Source organism: Pogonomyrmex barbatus, unplaced genomic scaffold, assembly GCF_055798465.1.
Source record: "Pogonomyrmex barbatus isolate J1 unplaced genomic scaffold, ASM5579846v1 scaffold5, whole genome shotgun sequence".
NCBI lineage: Eukaryota > Metazoa > Arthropoda > Insecta > Hymenoptera > Formicidae > Pogonomyrmex > Pogonomyrmex barbatus.
Genome location: NW_028297149.1, coordinates 8,194,465 through 8,218,251, shown reverse-complemented (window position 1 = coordinate 8,218,251; position 23,787 = coordinate 8,194,465). Strand labels below are relative to the sequence as shown.

At 26.4% G+C, this 23,787-nt stretch overlaps 2 protein-coding genes across 7 annotated transcripts in view; both read left to right on the top strand.

The window, feature by feature from the left end:
- The window catches only part of LOC105426347 (neuropeptide CCHamide-2 receptor), a 91,348-nt gene extending 72,613 nt beyond the window's left edge, over positions 1-18,735 (top strand). For 2 of the 5 annotated variants that reach the window (XM_089081750.1, XM_089081751.1), the window contains 7 exons: positions 11,848-11,900; positions 13,445-13,681; positions 14,481-14,629; positions 15,149-15,348; positions 15,756-15,937; positions 16,072-16,286; positions 16,858-18,731. In XM_089081750.1, coding sequence (XP_088937876.1) covers positions 13,445-13,681; positions 14,481-14,629; positions 15,149-15,348; positions 15,756-15,937; positions 16,072-16,286; positions 16,858-17,098 — 1,224 coding nt within the window. In that variant the 5' untranslated portion in view covers positions 11,848-11,900 and the 3' untranslated portion in view covers positions 17,099-18,731. Of the gene's footprint in view, positions 1-3,764; positions 3,854-11,847; positions 11,901-13,444; positions 13,682-14,480; positions 14,630-15,148; positions 15,349-15,755; positions 15,938-16,071; positions 16,287-16,857 lie in introns of all 5 variants that reach the window. The other 3 variants (XM_011637528.2, XM_089081753.1, XM_089081752.1) reach the window with 3 other exon arrangements.
- Positions 18,736-18,909: 174 nt separating this feature from the next.
- LOC105426357 (uncharacterized) lies at positions 18,910-23,275 on the top strand. Of its 2 annotated transcripts, XM_089081755.1 has the most exons (5): positions 18,910-19,578; positions 20,300-20,338; positions 20,492-20,554; positions 21,618-21,729; positions 22,655-23,275. In XM_089081755.1, the coding sequence occupies exons 2-5, from the start codon at positions 20,321-20,323 to the stop codon at positions 23,086-23,088; spliced, it is 627 nt and encodes a 208-aa protein (XP_088937881.1). In that variant the 5' UTR covers positions 18,910-19,578; positions 20,300-20,320; the 3' UTR covers positions 23,089-23,275. The 2 variants fall into 2 exon arrangements, with proteins under 2 accessions (XP_088937881.1, XP_088937880.1); XM_089081754.1 differs by lacking the exon at positions 18,910-19,578 and having other exon boundaries at positions 20,178-20,338.
- The last annotated feature ends 512 nt before the right edge of the window (positions 23,276-23,787 follow it).

Here is a 23,787-nt window from a genome sequence, read left to right as displayed (position 1 = left end):
GTCGCGACATTCATCGTTACGTTTTATTGCATTTATATTGCACGAGGTATTGTACCTGATAAATATCGACGTGTTGTAATAGCATATATCGAGTACGTATATTCAAGAACGTATATTTCATCCCATTTTCTTGAGTATATTACATGCATATCGAGCGTGCCCTCTGCACCATGTACAAAATTAATAGTCAACGATACTTTGTGTTGACATAAGCGATGGATATTTCGCAATTGTTGTTCTACAATGAAGAAACAAACGTTGATTTTCTGTCAAGCGTTTTCTGTAAAAGCGACATTACGGTTGAACGCACGCAGCTTTCATTCCTTTCTCTTAATAATTTACTACTGCAGCTTTTTAGTAGTATATTCTTTTAGTTGCTCTGCTCTGCCTTATATTCACTCGTATATATTTTTGTAGTTTGAAATAAATTGTCTGTTCGTCTTGTTCACATTTTGCGTTATCATTTTATCTGTCTAGCGTATTTTTGATATCTCAACGCGAAAAACTAGTCTGCCGTAACAAAACCGAGAAGAATTTCCTCTACAATAATAATAGCATTTTATATCGAGTGATATTTTTCTATGCGATTCATACGCTGATCTTTTTACTGATTGTACGAATTCAGCAGCCGTTTCCTTTGCTACATATTTGAATATTTTATCTTAATATTCCTTGTGCATCTTCTTTGAGTCTATTCTACTTTCTTGCATTATTTCTTATTTTAAAATAACGATCCATGAAGTCGAAGTGGAAGTTTTTATATGAAAAACGAAGATCTTGACAGTCATCACGTTCAGCAGGTTGTTATAGGAAAAAGATGTCTAAAGCATTCGCTTGAACATTTATTTTATTTATGTTAAGCGCATCAATCTTCTTTTTATGCTCTTATTTAAAAACTTTTATTAAACTAGACGATTATTATTTAAACACTAAATTTAAACAATAAAGTAGAATTTTATCAATAACGACATATAGTTATTCATTTTGCGATACTCGCATTTCTATATTTTTATAAAAATGGTTTTTATGATTGGCGCGATATCGAATGTTGAAATTCGAATGTTTTAAATCAACAATTTTATTCGGCTTTAGAAGAAATAAAAGAATAATTTAATATTCCATAAATCGGCAGCTACTCGCATGATAATCAATAAACAAAAGCGGCTTATAATAGAATATAGAATTTGAGATCTTTTTCGCACCGATTACTTCGACAAGTGTTCACAGTTATGGATTAATGGGATATGACGTTATTGGAGAATCGTGCATTTCTCGTAATAAATGGAATAAAATCATAGATATAGACAATATGTCGGTTATACAAGCAGTTGTTTGTTTTTTATAAATCAGATTACAATCTTCATTTTTGTTCAGTTCTATATTTTGGGTGAATTTCTTGCGAGCACGCAAGGAGTAATTTGGAGATGTGATGAAAGAGCTGTCACTAACGATGGCGATAAATCCAGTCTTTGAGAGACATTGTCTTCACTTAAATATATTTGACACGAATTGCGATAAATGTGTGTATATTGTGCGAAAACAATCGAATATCTCTACAAATAATATAACACAAACATGCATATATGAATACATATTTCAATTTTATGGTTTTATAATCAACAGATTAAAAATTACGTTGGTGTTATCAGTTATTAATATTTTGAACGAAAATAAATTAATTAAAAGTATTATTTTAAAATAAATACATAGAGAGGTGAGCATTATATTAAATAATATTTATAAAAATATCGATTTTGTGTTATGCAAAAGTACGTTATATTCTTGAAATTTTAAATATTATTGAAAACGGTAAAATTCTTGCGTTAATGACACATGAGAGACACTCATATATGGAAAATATAGATATTTGAGATATTGAAAGGATATTACATGAAGTACTCCAAAATTTTATTAATAAAATTGATGTTCCTGACCTTTTGTCTCTCAATGTTTCATGTTATCATGCAATCTCTAATACTTACTAATATTTATTAATACTTAATAAAGATAGAAAGACAGTCCAATATTGTCAATTTATATCTAGCCTAAATAGTAAAATTGAATTCTAGAACAAAAGCTTTTGATGCAATTCATCAACGCTAATGTCAGCTTTATCGATTATAACGGTAACAAAATCCTCAAAATTGAATTCTATGTAATAAATGATTGAGGATGTACGGCATGTAAAATATACAAAGACAATCTTTTAGCTTTTTTTATAAATGTCAGAAACAGAATTTTGCGTGCCTTTCATCGACAGCATATAATACATTTTACTGTCAATCGAGTCGAATATCTAAAAGCTAATATCTAAAAAGCAACGTCGTCAATATCGTCACATTCTTTTACTCGACGTTTACGCGACGTTTATCCACGTTTCCATTGCGTCGACGTTTCTGAGCTCTCTATCTCACTCACGTAGCTCACGTGCCTGTTGTCCGCCGAAATTTGATTTTTTTATTCACTGCGATCATGTGACTAGGTCATGCGGATTTCCATGTCATTTCAACTCTTTAAGACAAGACTGCGGAATGAAATTGCAATTTATACCTTTTGAGTTGCAATTTCGCATAAAGCTATGCGAAATTCCTAACGTATGCCAAAGAAGCAGTTTGCATAGAAAGAAAGAACGTATATGTGACTGTATTGCAAGTGTGCTAAAAGTGATACAAATTTCGAGAACATTCTTTCATCTTTATACATACACAATACGCAATAGAACCATAAATTCATACACATAATAATTCATAATAAGCAGTCCGTAAGTTAGCTCAGTATTGTCATAATGTTTATTTTGGAGTCTTATGTTCTTTTAGCGATCTATAATGTCGTAGTGAAAAGATATGATGACATTAATCGCTTACAATTGCAGTTATTTACTTGCGCATTACTACAAAAAATTACTACAATACTTTACATCAAAATTCTAGTTTTCGAAATGTGATTATTTGCATTATATTTAAAATTTTGGAATGTATAATTATAGAATGTATAATTATAAAAATTATCGATTTATTAACACTGGATAATATTTCATTCAACGCTTGCAATTAATTATAACTTTGTAACTTAGAATTATTTATTTATATCGAGAGACACTAACTGTATTTCGTACCAACACTGATGTAAACATGCAGGAGATCAGCAGTGCATCTTTATGCGAACTGACATAACTGCAAGTAGCTGAGATTATTGGATTTCAAAAATGACTGGATTGATCAAATTTATATTTATATAGTAGTATATTTAGTAGTATATTTATTAGTAGTATATTTAATAACTTGGGCTCGAATTGCATAAGAAACATTTCTTAAAATTTATATCTGGCAAATGTTAAAATAAAAATTGTAATAAATAAAATAATATTGATTATGACTTAATTTATGACTTAATATGATTTAATTTTTTTATTAAAAAAATAAAATTTCTGATTTTTGTCTGAAAAGAAGATATACAGTCATAAGATATCAACTACTTTAACTACTTTTATACTCTTAAACGGGTACTATCGATCATTGTGACCGAGTAAAGAATGTAAGAAACGGGCGACACAGGTGAAGTTGATGACAAGTTAATGACTCAGAGTTTTAATAAGAGATTATGATATAATTATTAATAATAAGGGAATAATATTGATTGAAACTTCACGAGATAAAAAATTTGAAATAATTGAAAATGTGTCGCCAAATATGTAATGTAATTGACTTATATAGTTGCAATTTCATATGAAAATATGATAATGGAGACAAGTGGGATTCTTGCAGAAGGATCAAGGACCGAGAACTTTCTTTAGAAGCAACATCCATGATAAATCCGTGAAAGCATCATGGAGCTTCAGATGGCATCATGTTTCGTGAGAAAAATTTTGCACAATATTATGCTTCTCATGAAATATTGAGCTTTTGCATCTTATATAACAAAAGTCATATATAACAAATTGTCTTATATAACAAATTGTCATGTAAATTTTTTTTGTATATAATACGTGCTAGCATACTCTTAACAAGAAAATCTAATAACGGTTTGAAAATATCTCTTTAAGCGCATACAATTATTATAAACATTAAAAGATACGGGACGCGCGCATTTCTTTAAATCTTTATAATTAAACTTAATTCGTAATTTGAGCGATAAAAGATATAAGAATATAATACAATAATACAATAACAGAATAATTAATACAATAATAGAATAAAATGTGTGTGTTTGTAGATAGCAAAAATATAATAAGAAAATCAATAAAAATCAGTGTAACACAGTTTTAACGAGAAAAATATTAAAAACAGCATCTTTTACTGCAACATTGTATTAAATATTATTTTTGTAAATGTTTTAAAGCAAATATTAATTGTAAAATAGTGACTACTTTGAAAACTGACGTAATCGTTATTTATAATGTAAGTTTACAATTATAATGTAAGTAAAACATAGATTTTATACATTATAATAAAATACGATAAAAATTATATATGATATACTCATTCGCGTGTAAAAATTGCGGTGCATAAAAATGTTTATAAATATTTATAATTTATAAACGCTTTTATGTTATAAATATTTCTGACACATATCGATAGAATCATGAAAACACGATAATAAAATAATAATAATAAAATCAAAATTAAAGAGAAATAAAATAATAAAAAGGTAAATTATTATTGCTTATGTCATTAGGCTATCTATAAGTATAAGCATAATTTTAATTTTTTTTTCATTAAGTTACTTTTAAAATTCACTTATTCCAGGATAATTAATTCACTCTTACGCTTAGATTGATTAATTTTAATCTTTTCTAAGTTTTTTTTTAAAGATTTATAAAAGATTGTTTTGTAATAGTTACGCAATCAAATAGTTATTAAAAGTATAAGATAGGTTTCAAATATTTTTCTTTATTTTTTTCTTAAAACGGATTTATTTATAACTTTAAATGAAATATAGGTAATATGAGATGTGCGATTAATAGACTTCAATCTTAAATTAGGCTTTGATAATTATAACATATTTCATGCAAGTATGTGGGCTAACATAATTAGGCGAATATCAATTGTATCTATTGTATCGATTGTGTAATTATAAATTAGGACCCTTTGTCATTTGCTAATGTATCAATAGCAAATTGCAAACATTATTGTGTCATCATTGTGTGAAAGTAACATACAATTCGAGTATTACATGGTCTATATTGTCGCAATCGATTTCTGATTTGCCCCACTAGCCCTATCTCAATACGGGATAAATGAGATATTTCCTTTTAAAACAGCACACACATAAAATATTGAATCCCCTTCCTAAAGAGGACGTGGCATCGCTTATACTTGGATTTGACTTAATTTTATCGTTATTCAATATTTACTAACGTTGGAAAGAACAGTCTTTATATTCATGTCAATTTTACGAACTCGTTGCTTGTAAAAACAGCTTCAATAAAACAGACACTAGGATAAATATACATCTTTATCTCGTTTTGTTTTCAGAATAATTTGCATTAATTCTGTATGATCTTTATAGATGTTTTTATACGCTAATAAGCTATGACATGTGAACTTTATGTTGTGACAAATTCACAGACATTTCATGCATATCAAGTTACAATATTAAAGTAACTTGACTCGACATTAAAGTTTCATACGCGTTTTAGATTCTTCCGTAGCGCACGATTGCGGAATCATCGATGTAGCGTGAATTCGGGTGGCACATCGGAATTTACGTTAAACTTTGTAAACGAAACGCATTCCTCCCGGAGCAAAATCGATGAGAATTGCGTTTGATTCGAAATTACCGGAAATTGAAGTTGTCGGGAATATGCCAAGAATATTGAACGCTGTGGAAGAGAATTGAATTAATTTTCGAAAGCGACAAATCATTAAATCGCGCCATCCTCGTGATATTACGTTTAACCTTGTCGATTAAATGGAAAATACTTCGTTATTACTTTCCTCTTCATTTGTTCAAAGTGACATAACTTTAATGTTACCAAAAAAGCAATGAAGAATATTTTTAATGCAATATCTTAAAGAAAAAGTTAAGATTGATGGGTTTATCACAATTGCCATTTCCATATGTTATAAAAATTATTCTAAAAGTCTATTTACTAGTATTTTATGGTTACACAAAAACCAAATCTGAAGTAAGAGATAATAAATAAATATTTTTAAAAATTTTATAATAAATTAATATTAATTTTACGTAATAGTATACTTTTAATAACTTCAAATTTATTTATCCATGTATAATTTTTTATAAAAATACAACTTCATCACTTAGAGTAAGAGTAAAATAATATAATATTTTGATGAGTTTTTGATGAGTTTGTGGTGATTAGATTCCTCAATTTTGATTTTTTATTTTCAAACTTGCAAAAATTGAACAAAACGATTGCGAAATTTCTATCTTATGAACTATCAATTGAAAAAGTTATATCGTCGATTCGATCAAAGTTTTGAAGTTTCTCATTGGATCCCAAGCAATTGCTTACGTTGGCCGTGATGGTATAACAATGATGTTATCTGTCAATGATGACAAAATAAAAATGCAACAAATAAAAACAAACAATGCAATGAGAAAAGAATAAATAAAAAGGTGTGCTAAAAAAGAAACTTATAAAAAATATGAAAACTATGTAATATAATTTTGAAGGTATTTGAAATTGTTAATTATCAAAATAATTGTACGCTTTTATTTTGCGATTGATTCAATTTCATCTCTTTTGCCAAGTATGATTCATTAAGTGGTTAGCATCACCGATTGACATTATTAATTGACATAGACTAATTCTGATGGATGTAGAAAGAGCTATGTCTCATGTAATCTGCTTTGACGATCACCGAACTGTTTATGTAGAACTGTTATGTAGAGGCGTAATGTCAACCAATGTGAAATTATCGCTTCTGTAATTCTAGTGAAAAGACGTGGCTTTACAAATCATAGTTAAACCTGAATCACAGATGTGTGATGATTATATAAACAATCGGTGCAACATAAATATAGTGTACAATTGACAAAATATTTAGAATCGTTAAGTTAAATAAAAACGAGCGTTAAATTAAATGTATGCTAGCGACATGAAAGCTTGTGAGTATATAAAATTGGTGACAAAATATCAATCTATGCTACGCTCTTCTATGAAGTGAAATAGAATGTTTGATTTTACAAGAATGTTAAGTGGGAAAGGTTATATTTTTTTGCGAAATCTTTAACTTCAAATATTTTCTATTTCAATAGTATTTGATTTGACCAAATTTTTTATTAATTTAGAAATTGACTATTTTGATTTCTGCTTCTTTTTTAACGTTTCTATGTTTTTAGGCATGCAAATATAATTGCAATACTTTTTTTCTATCTAAAAATATCAGATAAAGTATAAAATTATGAAATAGTAAGAAAAGAGAATATATTTTTATTATTTAAAAATAAGCATTAAATACGTATATCATTTTGTATTATATTTAATTTGTAAGTAATAATGTAATTTATATATGTATATTGCATTATCGTGTACAATTTATACATATTAAATACCTCTTTTATATGATCTTTTATAAAAATTATACTTTTATACTTTTTAAAAAGTTTTGTTATATAATATCCAAACCTGTCTGAGAGAGATTTATACTGTGCTAGAAAAAAATAAGGCAGATGGTCGTAAAATTCTCGCCTGTAAGCAAACTGGAGGAAGTCCAACAATGCAGCATAATGCATTATTCTGATTAATTAATGTTTGTGAGGCGGCGTCAATCAAAGAGAAGTAAATATTTCCGCGCGATAAAAGCAGTAACCGAAGATTATGTCAACAGAAGTTGTGTTGTATATAGATGCATTTTCTTAGCGAGCTCAATTTGATGCATTTTCTTCACTACAAAATAAACTAGTCAAATATCTATAATTAGTTATGAATTAAAGTCAAAGGTTTTATCGAAATTTCTTAATTGACAGTGCACATGTTGACATATTGCGTGTTACCGAGTAAGTAGACCGCAACCACATACATTTTGAAGGCAGGTACTGCTAGAATTAATAAATACGAAAATAACAATAATTACATTGTAATTCCGCTATTCCGTATATTTATACGGAAACCGACGAATATATTGAAATCAAATTTGCAACGAACTTTAGTCTCGTAACTGTAATTCGAACAAATTAGCAAAAATTGATCTTCACGTTCCATAACGCTATTAATTGTTTCCCCGGCAGATAACAATATTGATGAATCAATATATCGTTGGCGAGGTATATTGCGCGTCGTGTATGAATTGCGTGAATATTAGTCGTATGTTTTATATATACTTTTTTTACGAACTTCACAGATTAATAATCCGTTGCCAGTCGTCATAATGCCAATCTGTAATCGTAATTAATCCCTAATTAAGCCGCTTAATCATGTAATTAATTTAGTTTATTGCATGCAATAATAGAGTGTACACCTTGTTACGTATATCATTAATTTGGTTATTATGAAAAGTGACTAATGTGATTTTACGTGTGCACACGTGTACACAATTAAAAGAGCTATACATATAAAATATTTTTACGTCTATGTACCGTGATTTTATCATAACAATTACAACTTAATAAAAAATAATAACAATTAATAGATAAATATTAATAAAAATCTTATTTAAAAAGTCGTTCATACAATAATGTAAGTAAGACTAATATTGCTTACAACTAAAAAAAATCACTTGAATTTGTTTTCTTTAAAAAGTATGTTTCGAAAGAAGTTTTGAAACAACAAATTTTATAAATTTTTTATTTTAGTTTATTAGTATTAAATTTTTACAATTTTGAACATCAGAATTTTGTCTGCGATTATAAAGTTACTTGACTTTTCCTTGCATGCGGTTTCGATGCAATTTCCTATTTATAACCGTACGTATATTAAACAGTTCCGGCGCAAAGAGCAGGAAGAAGCTTTTGCGAAATTGATCGTAAGTCTTATTATCGACAGATGTTTTCATATAGTTTATAGATATATACATGTAACCTGAATATTTCTTGCTGCAGCATTAGAGTGCAAAGTTTAAATAAATATATATGTATTTACTTAATAATCGTGCTTCTTCTTGAATGGAAGTTTAAATTAAAATAGCCGTTCCGAATAACAACTTGATCCGACTCTTCTTCTAAAAGTAAATTGTCTTGCAAGGTGAAGAATTTAACGGAAGAAATGAATAAAAGATGACAAAACAAATACGTCGAACATAGAGTTGTGTTATTCTAAATTTAAATTTAAGACAAAGTTTAAACTTCATTGGTTAAACAATATATTGGCACGGAACTCATTTTTGAGGTATCCTTAATGTATACAATGTCAATTTTAATAGTTTAACTTTAATCTTGTCATCGCATGTTAAGTTTTGGAACTTTCAAAACTTTCAAGAATATATATATAAATATAACTTAATCGATATATGATAAACTTATATAACACATTATCAAGGGAACTTTATTTGCAGTATGAAATAAAAAATATAATTAAAGTATAAAGTTTTATGAAAAATTAAGAAACGTGTTTTACTCTTAATATGTTTTACTCTTAATAATTAATCACAATTACTATGGATTAAAGATATAATAATAACATAAAGCTATTTTATTTAATGGCAAAAGCTTATTGCAGAGGATGCATGAAAATATTTTAATTAAGAGATCTGTTGTTTAAATAAGATACAAACGCATTTTGATGCACTCTGATATAATCGTTACTACTGCGTCAGGATTAATGAGAATTTATATATATTTATCTTTATTATAATAGATAAACGTAAATTAATATTTTAATAATGTGTTTATTATTGCGTTTGGCAGGAGCAAATTTTGCAATATATAAGCATATCAATATATAACAAATATTCTGTAACTGTCATTGATTGTGGAAGAATTGATACTTGGAAGTAGTTATTATAATTTATAAGTTTTTTTAAGCACTAAAAAAATCTTATTTATAGTGACAGGCACAGTTGCCATCTTTAGTTCTTGACCGAATATTTTGGCTTTTTGAACCTCTAACTTTTCGGCTAACCATTTTAAATTTTTGATGACCTTTTTTTGAAAAGAATAATGTACACATATATGTATGCGTATAAATTCATTTGAAAGGAATCTATGATAGAAAAGCTTTTTTCATGATCTATTTAAAAAAAAATATTACGATAATAATAACAACATCAAATATGCTAAATATATCAATATATAAATTGATTCTTGGCAGATTAGTATTCTAAAAATGGTAACTATTTTGTGTTAGGTCTTTTCCAGATTGACAAAAATATCGATGTATTGTATAATTGAAATGATTCAGAAAACGTGATTTTTTTTCATGAAAATGTTTAAAATAAAAAGTAATTTATTACGTAATTTGTTACTATAACAGCATTTTTGTAAAAAAAAATTTACTTTTAACTTTATTGAGCTTATATAGAATAATTTATTTTTAACACAAACTATTTTAAAACAAAAATATTTATTAGTCTTGCTAGGGAAAAAATCTGGGGAAAAAAATTAATATTATAAAACAATATATTATATTATTAAATCTATATTCTATATTACAGATAAATATTTTGGCAAAATTATTATTTTTTAAATTATATTAGCAAACTTAGAAGAATTTAAAAAGAAAAATGAATTATTTAAAATTTACTTAGAGTAAACAATGTATATTTAAATGTATATTTAAAACTAAAATATTATTATAATTCTATTTAATTTATAATGTTTTAAATTAATTGCATGATCATTAACATATTTTATATGTTAAAAATAATATTACATTAATAATATTATATTAAAAAATCCAAAATAACATAAGATAATGTAAGTTTTTGTTATGTAATATAATTTTTATTATAAAAAAGATATTACAATTTGCAAAATATTTTATTTTGTCTATATCTCAAGCTTTAAATATGTTTGGAGGATAAATCATTCATATAAAAACTGAAGTTGCATCACATTACGCTTCATTGAATCATAAGTTTGAGTACCTAGTGAATCATTACTAATATATTCGATTATATATAATACATTCTGAATTATTTTAAAAGATTAATTACATTTTTGCATATTGGTGTAAACATGATTCTTTAATGCATACTAAAAGCTATTAAAATATGTACGAGGTAAAATATGTATTATTATTATGACACACATACACATATACAAGGAATATTCTTTTCCAGAATAATAAATGAATAATATACTTTTATGTATTTATTAATAAATTTAATCAGTGGTGTGAATTTATATTCATATTGAGATATGCATATTAACAAGATATAAGGCATATTTTCTCAATACTGAAATGTGATAAATAATCATCGAACTACCATGCGAAATTTTCCATTTAAATTGCTTCGCAAATTTTGTATTTTGAAACTTTGGAATTTTGAAATTTAATGGAATAATTTTGAATGTTCATTATATATTGACGCATAGTCATAAGACGGCCTAAGGTTGTCTAATAAAAATAACAACAACGACGACACAACAACAACAATAACAACAATTGTAATAGCCTTTTAAAGATTCTATCATGTTATAGTAAAAATATATAATAATGAATTGAAAATGTCGAGATAGAAGCGAATAAAATTTTAATTTACATTAATTTTAGATTGCGGGATACAAAATCGATCAAAAAATAATTTCATAAGTAACATTATTAGAAAACAATTTCTTGTGATTGGTTATCTTCTTTGCATAGTAAAATCGAATTTTTCTCTAATCAATATCTTTTATTCTTTTATTCTTTTTGTAACAATGTAATATATTTATAAATGGATTAAATAATCTTAAATATATAAAATAATATACTACTATAATAATATATAATTTTAATTGTTACAGAAATCCTTGACTAATTTTTACATATGACGAGGATCAAAACGGCGTAACAAAAGGTAAAACTTTTCTATCGTATTAGTATAATACCTTACATAATTAGTATAATACATAATAATTTCATATATGTAAAATTATTTGTCATACAATTTAATCATTAATGTAATAATTATAATTAATGCAATTAATTATTGATACAATAATAATGACTGTGCATTAGTACTTCTTGCATATGTATTAATATTAATTAATATTAAGACATCGATTATTTCTGTTATTATAAAAAAACCCCAAAAATTTAAGAATAATGATATTAAATCCAATTTAACGATGCCAATAAAAAAATAGTTAAAATTATTTTTTGCTAACAATGTACTAAGTTTACATTTATTAAAGACTTTGTAGTTAGAAAAAAAGAAAAATACAACTTACATATTCTAAATAATATTATATTAAATCTACAACTTGTTTAATATAACAAAATATCTACGATAAATATCTTAATATAACAAATCTCTTTCGTATAATAGTATTCAGAAGAAACAAAATCAAAACTCTTTGATCTTATTAATTTACCATCTACTTATTTGGTTGAATTTATAGTATAATATAGTATAATATTATTCAAGTAAATATCATTTATTTATATATTTATGTACGTTGTACAAATGCACAGAAAATTATAATCTCTTGTACAAACTAATATTTTTTTTTAAATAATCGAATTGATAAAATAAATAGCTAGTATTATAAACTTAATTAGATTAATTAATTCTATTTATTTATATTCAATTGAATTAACGTAAACGTAATTATGCTTGTAAACATTTTCCGTTCCTTATTTTATTTTTGAAGATTATATTGACAATAAAATGCAAAGAAAATATTAAATAGGTCCAAGCTTTAAAAATTTTTTTTAAATTATTAAAATAGGAAAATAAGGAAAATGTTTACAAATTTACACGATACAATCTAATGTGGTTGTAATTTCATTCTTAATTATTTCTATCATTCGATCTGCGATAACTATATGCGATTATATTTAGGATAAAAAATATCAAAAGATATAAATTGCGTATAAAATATTACATTTTGTGTCTTCATATTTCTAAGAAGAGAAACTGTGTATGTCCGCTAAAAGATTGCAGAACATTATCACGTTTATCGTTATCGGTTCAATTCAAATGTATTTTATTATGTCGATCATATTATTTCGTGTAATCTGAATTTTGTATTATTAATGAACAAATTATATATTTATATGATGTTATTGACAATGTCTCACGTTTTAGTCTATATTTTTTAAAGATTAGTTGCAAGAGAGACGAACAGATTACGTTAATGAAACTGCACATTAATCTTTTTTTCACAGTATCTTATATGTTCATAGGTAGAAAAATATAATTATATAGAAAAAATATAATTATATCTCTTAATCAATTTGCAATATTTTATTTCTAAAGATATTTCTTATAATTATTTTGTTTTTATTATTTAAAAATGCGACATACAATTTGAATATATTTTGTTGTTATTATTTTGTAATTGCTCCAATTTTTTCTTTTTCATGTTGCCAGTAATAAGAATATCTCCTTTATTACAGATGATGATGATAACAACTGAGTTTTATAATGTTAATTCTGAAGTGGAGTATGAAAATGATGGATATGTACCATATAATCAAAGAATTGAAACTTATATCGTTCCTATAATATTTTCGTTAATTTTGATCGTGGGTGTAGCGGGAAACGGTATCTTAGTTCTTATCTTGCTATGTCATGCCAGTATGAGAAATATACCAAATACTTACGTGCTGTCTTTAGCACTTGGTGACCTGTTGGTAAGCGTACAGCTTTGCTATTCCTCTCTCTCTCTTTCTCTCTCTCTCTCTCTCTCTCTCTCTCTCTCTCTCTCTCTCTCTTCCATCTCTCTATTTCTTTTTTTCCCAAAGTTTCCTGTAATTCAAGAAAAATTAAAATATTTTGAAGTAAATACTTCTTATCTTAAGTATAAAAAAAATCTTATGTATAGGAAAATAATAAAAATAAATTTTTTTTAAGTTAACTAGAATATAATAGAAAAGATATATCTAGAAATAGATTTTTGTCTAACAGAAATATCAACAATATTATATATTATATTGTCGCACTTCCGCGGCGGTCACTCGTACAACTCTCACTTACGCGACACGCGTAAATAAATAGAAGTCATTTATAAAAAAGGAACTTTAACACAATTAATTATACTGTTCGTGATACAATTTCGCGCTCGCAATCCGCTCGCGCGTCACCTCTCAAAACCGTCCCGCACGAATCTCTGTCAAATCTTTCTTCAATCAATAAATTCTTCAATCAAAAGTACATAAACAACGGCACGTTGGCAAAGAACGATCTTCTCAACATTACTCGGGAGCTAAAAGCGAGCGGACCACCGCTCGGCCACAATATATTATTATACTTTGTGTTCTATATCAAAACTTATCGTCCTTACAATCATTACTTGTGAAAAAAATATATTGTATCTTCACAGTATATTTATGATTTCCGCTTCTTCTTAATAACTTATTATGTTTTTTGTGATAAAACTTTTATGGTATAGTATCTAAATATATCGAATACGGGAATACTTTATGGTTATAGGTGATTGTGACTTGTGTACCTTTCACATCAATTGTTTATACGATCGAATCATGGCCATGGGGCTTAACTATCTGCAAACTCTCTGAATGTGCTAAGGATATTTCAATTGGCGTGTCCGTATTTACTTTAGCTGCTTTGTCAGCCGAAAGGTAAATATGTGAACTGAGAGCCTTATCGTGTCGTACAAGTTAATTCAAGGAATTAAACAAAATTTTAGCTGGATGTTACTACGAATATACGTATTTTAATTTAATTTCTAATTGAAAGAATAAAATTGTATTGAAATACAATGTATTATGAATAAATTGCATTGAAAATTGAAATTTTAGTTATATATCTGACAATGAACGTAAAACAAACTCATTAACGTATCATGTATAACGTATTTCAATGGCCGCACAGGAAATTGCCATTGGATATTGATATAGATACAGTTGAATATGCTACATAAATAATTAGTAATTATCAGTACAGCTAAACACATTGAAATAATTTTAATTAATTTCTTTTTTTTTTAATTTTTATATTTTATTTGGATCAAATGTATATAGATAAATTATAATGATCTAAGATATGCAAATTATTGTTTGTATCTTAAATAATTTTGAAATAAATTAAATTTTTGCTGCTTTTATTATACAATCTTGCATCTTTCCATGTTTTTGTAGATATTGCGCCATTGTGAATCCCATCCGTCGCCATGTAGCTGGTTTAAGTGCAAAACCACTTACCATCTTAACAGCATCTCTTATTTGGGTTCTTGCAATTATTTTAGCGATGCCCGCCGCATTCTTCTCTTATGTATCCTCTATACAATTGAATGGAAACCATAGCATTTTAATCTGCAATCCTTTTCCTGAAGAATTTGGTAAGCCATAATACGTTTTCCTTGAACACGATTATGAATGTCAGAAAACCTAATTAGGGATATATAATGCATATATAAATTGTAAAGTGCATAATGACACTTTGAACAATCTATATATAATAATGTCATTTTACTTGCTAGAAAGAAAAACTTTGAACTTTGAATTTTTCCAGATATGATTTATTAATGACAAAATGATAGATTAATAACTTTTATTTTTTCTACTAATACTAATTATAGTCCCCATTCTCAGAGACACATTTTTATATATTTATTTAATTATATATCTACACACAATATTTTATCTTATTTTATATTAATTTTCTTGAACTATAATTATGTATGCAAGAAGATAAAAATTATTATACTAAATTATTGCGCAAAGACATCATGCTTCTACATTACAGGAGATGTTTATGAAAAAGGCATGGTAATGTTCAAATTTTTAGCGTATTATGTAATACCATTATGCGTGATAGCTGGCTTCTATCTGGGCATGGCATGGCATTTAGCATTATCGACCAAAAATATGCCAGGTGAACTTCCTGGTGGTGATCTTCATGTTGAACAGATAAAAGCGCGCAGACGGGTATATAAAAATATACTTTTTAAAATTTTGAAGCATTAAAATTGTGTTTTGTATCATTAAACAGTTTTGCAAAATTTAATTTCTTGCTTGATGTTATTATATTGATGATTTCATTTGTTACTGCAATTTAACAGGTGGGCAAAATGGTAGTATGTTTTATAATCGTTTTTGTGATCTGTTTTCTACCGTATCACATATTTATGCTGTGGTTCCACTTTTGCCCTACGGCCCGTGATGACTATGATTATTATTGGCACGCCTTCAGGATAATCGGTTTCTGCCTCAGTTTTAGTAATAGCTGCGTTAATCCGATAGCACTCTATTTAATTAGTCGCACATTTCGTCAAAGGTAAGCATCTATATAATGTTGATTATAAATACAAAAGATTTTAAAGTGAATTGGACGCCAATAACTTTTAATTAATGGTTATTATTCAAAGATAATTCCTTTTAAACTTCGTATGACATTTCATAACAAAAAATAGAATTAAAAATAAAATTGAGGATTTGCATAGTATATATTGAATAAAACTTATTTTATAAATGAAATTATTTGAATTAATCAATCAAATTAATCTTGCTATCTAAATAATAATAAAAATAAAAAATATATAATAAATGTTTTATCATTTTATTGTTTTGTAAAATATTGTCAAAATATAAATTCTTCGTGAATTTTTTATAATTATTCACATTTATTTGAAAATAGTTTTCTCCAAATTGTTAATAAAATGTATATGATATTATTATTTTTTACATGCATTAAGAAAGTAGAAAAATGTATTATTTGAAAAATTCTGAGAATAATATAATTATTTGAATAGACTTAAATTTGGAAAATTAAGCTGCAACAAATTTTTTTCTTTTATTAAAGATTCAACGGCAATGTATTTTAATTTATCATTTCTTTTTTGCCGTAGATTTAATAGATATTTATGTTGTTTATGTCGACGATATGGATGCAATGTTTGCGGTGGAAATCGGATGAACAGAAGCATAATTCATGGACACGGTGATGTTTTACAAAGAAGTCGGCGTATGTTTTACGAGACCAGTTTTGGTTCCACTTTCCGAAGACGTACTCAAGAATTTAATTCAACTGGAGTATTTGAAATGGGAAGTATAGAGACGACTAAACCTACTGTAGACGATCGAAAGTAACTCTTGGAAATAATTTTGAAATATAAACACGGATATATCAATGTAAATTGCAGTGCAAGTTCAAATGTAACACCATCACAACCGATAGTGGATTAAAAACAAATGCCACTTTATTGGTGTAATTTGCGTGTATGATACTCAATATCACAGGTTTTACATTATAAGAATAAAAAAAAAATATAGTGACAAGTGTCAAGATACTTTTTATCTAAATTAATGTTTTCATTAATATTAATTATTTTACAAAATCTAAATATTTGTTTGAAAATCTCTTTATTTTTAATATATTTTTATTTAAAAAATATCAATTTAAGATTACATATATGTTGCAATTTTTCATTCTATGCTATCTGAAAAGATATGTAGCTTTAGATAGTATTTACGAACTCAGATTGCAATCTTTTTTGGCCAAAGAGTTCTTTCAAAGCGACTAGTACTTTTACGTCAAACTTTTCTTTAAAGATTGATGATGAAATCAAATTGAATAGAGAGAAAGAATTAAACGGGATGAAATTGTAATATGTAATTGAAAATGAAATTAATTTTCAAATGCATTTTCTACATTTGAAAAATAAAATTAATTCTTTGATCTAATTTGTAAAGAATAATATGAATAAAATATCAATGAAACTCTTTTTTGAAAAGAATTCCTGTTTTCAAATGATTGCAAAAATGGATCGTATATATAAGAGTTTATTTTTTCTACCGTTAAAACATAATATATGTAAAATAATACTCTAGATACTCGTATAATATGTATTTCTTGCTCAATTTAATGAACAATTAATTTTGTTATCATACTATATACTTTTTTATTTGAGAGTTTATTAATTCTTAAGCTTTTAATGAGATTAAGAAATTAAGAATTAATCTTTCAAAAATAATTATGAAAATTTTTTTGTAAACTTAATAAAATCGAATAAGCAACGAAAGTTGAATTTGTTCTAAAATGATTAATAATAAATGAGTCGTAAATGATTAAATAGAGTACAACGAGATGTGATAATCTGATGTTTGGTATTTTTTTGTGATAGTAATTAGCTCACCGAGTTAAATTAACTCTATGTACAAGTATTTCACAAGAATGAAAGTGAAGGAAATGTGAAAGCAAGAACAGATCACATACAAAATTTATTTTATATTTGGTAGCTCAACTATAATAATATTAGTTATCAAATCACATAATATATAAATAGCCAGCATTATTTATGTATCTATAGATGAATTATGAATTATATATACATATGTCGTTCCTAAATACGCTTATCAAGTAGAAATGGTTTCTCTTATCACTCAAAAATTCGTAGAATAATGATTAATGGAACTAAATATATTACACAATTGATATTATAACTATAAGTCAATATAACTCTATGTAACAAGCTTCTTATATTAGTATTATTTATGCGTAAATTAGATCCATGCACCACCAGTTGCTAGCACATAAATATTTAAACAATTATTTAAATAATAGAATTATTAATATCTAGTTATTTATCATTAAATATGAAAGATTTCAAATAATTAATTTATTTTTGTTAAAAATTTATCTCAAAGAATCAATAGTTTGAATTGAAGAACGAATGAGAATAAATGAGTTAAAGAACCAGTAGCTTTTAGGATTCACGTATATCACTTAAAATATGTATACACTTAAATATATATATATATATATATATATATATATACACAAGAAAACCCAATTTTACAATATCTTGTACATTTTTCACATGTTTTTTTTTTATGTGGCTAACCTTTACTAACAAAGATAACCCACTATACATATATAATTTAATATAAAAAAATAATATGTAAATGTAATGTAAAAAACAATTATTTTCTTCTTTTGGGTAAATAAATTTTATTATCAGAAAAGTGTATATGCAAAAATCATTCGGACATCATTTTCCAAGTCGAATAAAAATAATCGATGCGAGACTTCTCGGCACGCGTACAACATACTCGCACGTGCCACTCGATCCGTTCCCTTCAACAAGGCACGCGCAGAGGGGTAGAGAGAGGAAAAAGGGGAGTTTGCATCTGCCGCTCGTTCGGACCTTCACACAACGGTTGAACAGCCGAGCCTCAAAGGGGACCGATGACAGACAGACTCCCTCGCAGGGCCCCCCCTTTTTCGGGTTGTAACGGTTGTGAAAATGAGGGGGTTGGTAGTATGCGACCATCGATGTTAGTCAACGGTCGTATTCATTGACAGTTCTCTGTAGCGTAGTTAATAACGAAGGTACCGTACTTCTCGTGACAAAAAGAAAGAAAAAAAGGCATTTTTTACGAGAAAGAGTTTACCAGAGAAACTTTGCGCGACACAAAGGAACCATTAGTGTGCTTGCAAGCGCGAGAATCTCTCGACACTCCGACCTGATAACGAAGCTGATATCACGGATAACCGATCTGAAGTTAAGGGACAAACTTGCAGAAGCGCACGTTTCTACTCGAAAGCAGAAGCGCATAAGTAACACGAGGTATCATTACTTCCAGGCGATGGCACAGTAAGACGACCATCCAAACAGATAATAACTTTGTAGCTGCTATTACATCGAACTTATTAGTTCATGTTTGAGATTAATTTTATTATAAAGATTTTATTTTTATCGTTACACAAAATTTGACGAAATATATTAGACTGTTTATTGCTACAGCGATTTCAGTTTTGAAAGGATTTAAATACAATACTGTAAATATCGTAAATTAATACTATCGAAAATATTTGAGATAATAGATGCTGGAATCGGAGAACAATATACTAATTAATTTTTTTCAATCTCAATATATAGAAACAGATATGTAGAAACATAATCAATATTATATAGAGAAGCGCGCATACACGCAGTTGGTATATTATCACAAATAATATTTTACAATTTATTATTAATATACAATCCATAATCTATAGCTATTATTAAATCCATATTAGACATCCGTAATTTGATTAGATATCCGTAAATAAATTGTAATCAAATTATAAGAACCTAAATATTGTTAGACTTATAACTTTAATACATTTAAATGAAGCGAAGATTTTATTAAAAATATTGTTGAGAATACACTGTTTAATAGAATTTCGAGTATTTCAACAGAAATTTATTTGTATTAATTAATCATAAATTTAATTATAATTATTTGAAAAATTAATGATAATTTTTAAGAAATGAAAGATTAGTTTTTGAATTTATTGAATTACAGGTAGATAAGCACTAAATCATAATGAAGAGATATTCATCGGTAAGATATTTGTTATAAAAATAATATTTTTGTAAAAAACTAAAGCTTGCTCATAATACGTCTGTATATAAATATATTTAATACATTTAAAATCATAAAAATTATAAAAAATGTTATTATAAAAAAATGTTTTAATAATTGTATTTAACGCAGGCACCTTGTTTAGAAGACATTGGCAATGATGCTAAAAGAATAAAAGAAAGTGAACAATATGCGGTAAGTTAAAATTATTAATTACATCACTGGACTATTATAATAAACAAAAATAATTATATTATTAATAATATATAATATATAATTGTATAAGCTCAAGTTACAATTTGATTAAAAATATAAATAAGTAATAAGATGATAAAACTAGTTTTAATAAGAAAAAAATGAAGACGCAAGAATGTAACGCTGTATGTTAATACTTATTAAGATGTTTAACAAAATTAGGAAATAACAGTAAAATTTTAATAGTAAATCCTCTTCTGTTTGCAATTATTGCATTTAATAAGCATTATGACCGTATTTAAGTTGAAGAATTATTTAATTATATTATTAGGCGAAAATTGCATTTATTTATAAGTTTCTTGCGTATTTATGAAAGTATAAAATAATTCATTACAGATAGATATAATTCAAATTTCTTTTTTCTTCTTTTCTTTTTTTTTTGTTTGTCAATTACACTATTTTTATGATTAACATAAAAAGAATTAAAATCTTTTTCTGTAATAATTTTTTTATGCATATTTTTACTTTTTCAATATTTATATAATGTAAAAAATTTAAACAAAGGAAAAATTCTATTATTTTAGGTACAATCAATTAAAAAGATCGTAAAAAATTAAAAAAGTTTTTTATTTTGTACATATATTCAATCACAATATAACTGTATTTGATAGTTTATCTTTTGACAGATAAATCGTTCTAGCCGATTTATACGAAACAAAGCGTTTCAATTATGCCAGGGGCTGACGTATATCCACACACACACACCAATACATGTATATATATATATATATATATATACTATAGTTTTTAGATTTTCACACAGAACATATAAATAAAAAAAAATTGTTCATATATCGTTAATAGTTTATTTTTAGTATTATACATTTAGTATTTTAAATTATTTACAATATTAAATATAATGGAACTTAGTAAATAATTATTAATAATGGTAAATAAAAATATTTAATGTTTTAAAAATAAAATAAAAGTTAAGAAAAATTTAATATGACATAAAAGCATGTCTTGTGTAGTATTCGAGTATGTGTATCTCATCTTTCTACAGGATCCAAATACAAAGGAATATCTTCAGTTGGCTTTAGCAAGAGTCCTTGAGTTACAACAGGAAATCAAGGAAGGCACATACATCCCAGAAATCGATAATAGTAGTGATCTGGGTAACGCAAAACTTTTTTCGTACTTAATTTTCCTTCAGACATTGCGTAACATGTACGCCCGTATCAGAACTTTTGCAACATTCTACAATGAAGAAAAAAGTAGCGTAGACTCGAAATCTTTCTTATTTCTTCATAAAATTTTTGAAAAAAGTTTGTTCTCTTTGTTCAATATATTTGCAACAAATTTTTTAGTATTATATTAAAATAATTAATTATGCAACCAGATATAATAATGAATAATAATAATGATATAATAATATTTCTTATAAAGGAGATTTATTGCCGATATTTCTTTATTGTCGATATTGAAAACAAAATCAATGAAGATCAAAGAATTCAAGTTTACATTAATTATCATGGATATTTTGAAAAATTTTGCGTGAAATTCCGTATTAAATTCCGTATAAAAATATCGACGTCAATCCGTATGTAGCTAGATGTAGTATGAAACCGTTCTCGATAAGATATCTTTGCATTTGCAATCTTATCAAATTCACACATGATTCTCAATGTGACATGACTCCAATCCTATGGCATTTATATGATATATGGAATAGAATAAATTATTTGCTTTTCCGCTTTGAAAAAGATATTGGTTATTTATAGATGCTGCAAATTAATATCACATTAAATGACATAAAATTTACTGATAAATAGTAGCAAATTTAAAACTAATTTAATTTTTTTATTAATATGTATCTTTAATTTAATTATTTGTTTCTTTTCTTTTCCTAAATTGTAAGAGGCCTAATCCTATAAACAAAAATTATAATCAAAAATTAGCTAAAAAGTTTTGTTTTCATATATGTATATTTGAAATAATATATAATTTTTTTATTTTCTTATTTTTGTATAAAACAATTTCTACAATCACGAACTAATAATCATCAATTTATATTATTAATATATTTCTATTATATTATAGACGCATCGGGTAGCGAGGAAGATCTAACGAAGGAGATACTTACCAAAGTATTTCAAGATCTACCCGGAACACCTAACTCGCTTGCTAAAACAATAGACAGAGAAACACGTTGGAGAAATTATCGTATGGATGTGATGCAGAGTAAAAGGATACAATTACTAGGTTTCGATACTTGCCGGAGAATGGCCCTTGAATTCATGAAAACCATCGTACGGGAATCACAAAACAGATCCTCCTCATTAAATACGGTCGAACTCGACAATTTTCAACGAAACGAATCGTTGCATTCGAGAGGTGGAATTCAAGCGAGTGATTTGCGTAAACGGGAGTCTAACGCACAGGAAATTCGAGCAAGAATGTTGAGAAGTCTGGATTTGCATTTGGCTGCTAAACAAAGAGACTATACGTCCAAATTAATGAGATCAGGTATTTAGTACTGCGTACGACACCTTTGAGTAGGGGTAGATTGAGTGGCGAAAATTCCCGAAAATAATATATATTATTCAACAGTGCATCACATTAATATTAATTATGATGAAAATTCAGAATACATCTTTTATGATGTCTCTTTTTACGTAACAAAATAACGTTGATATATTCTTTATTCATTGATAACGAACTATATAAGCATAAAACATAAAATGTAACTATATGGTTACATTTTAAAATATTTTCCAAAAATATTGTCAAATTATTTTGAAATTTGTATACTAGACTTGTATACTAGAACTCGAAATAATGTCTCTCAATGTTTTTCTTTTAGTCGATCTCAGTCTTCGTAGTATTTATGAAAACCTATCTAGTCATATATGTAAAACTTACTAGTCATTCAGTTTGCATGATTATTTCATAAAATTATTTATTATTTTATAATTGTTTATATATATATTTAAATATATTTATATTTATATATGCCCTCAACTGTATTATTCCAATAGTATAAAAGCTGAAAATATGATCATATCTTGCTTATAGAGAAAAATAAAAGAAAGAAATAAAACGGTTCTAATTTTTGAAATTATTGTATTTATAATTATAATTTATTTTATCTTTTAAATTAGTTATTAAGTTGATTTTTTTAATTTAGACTGAAATATAAGTTTTTCTAGGGAATATTTTTTGATCAGATAATA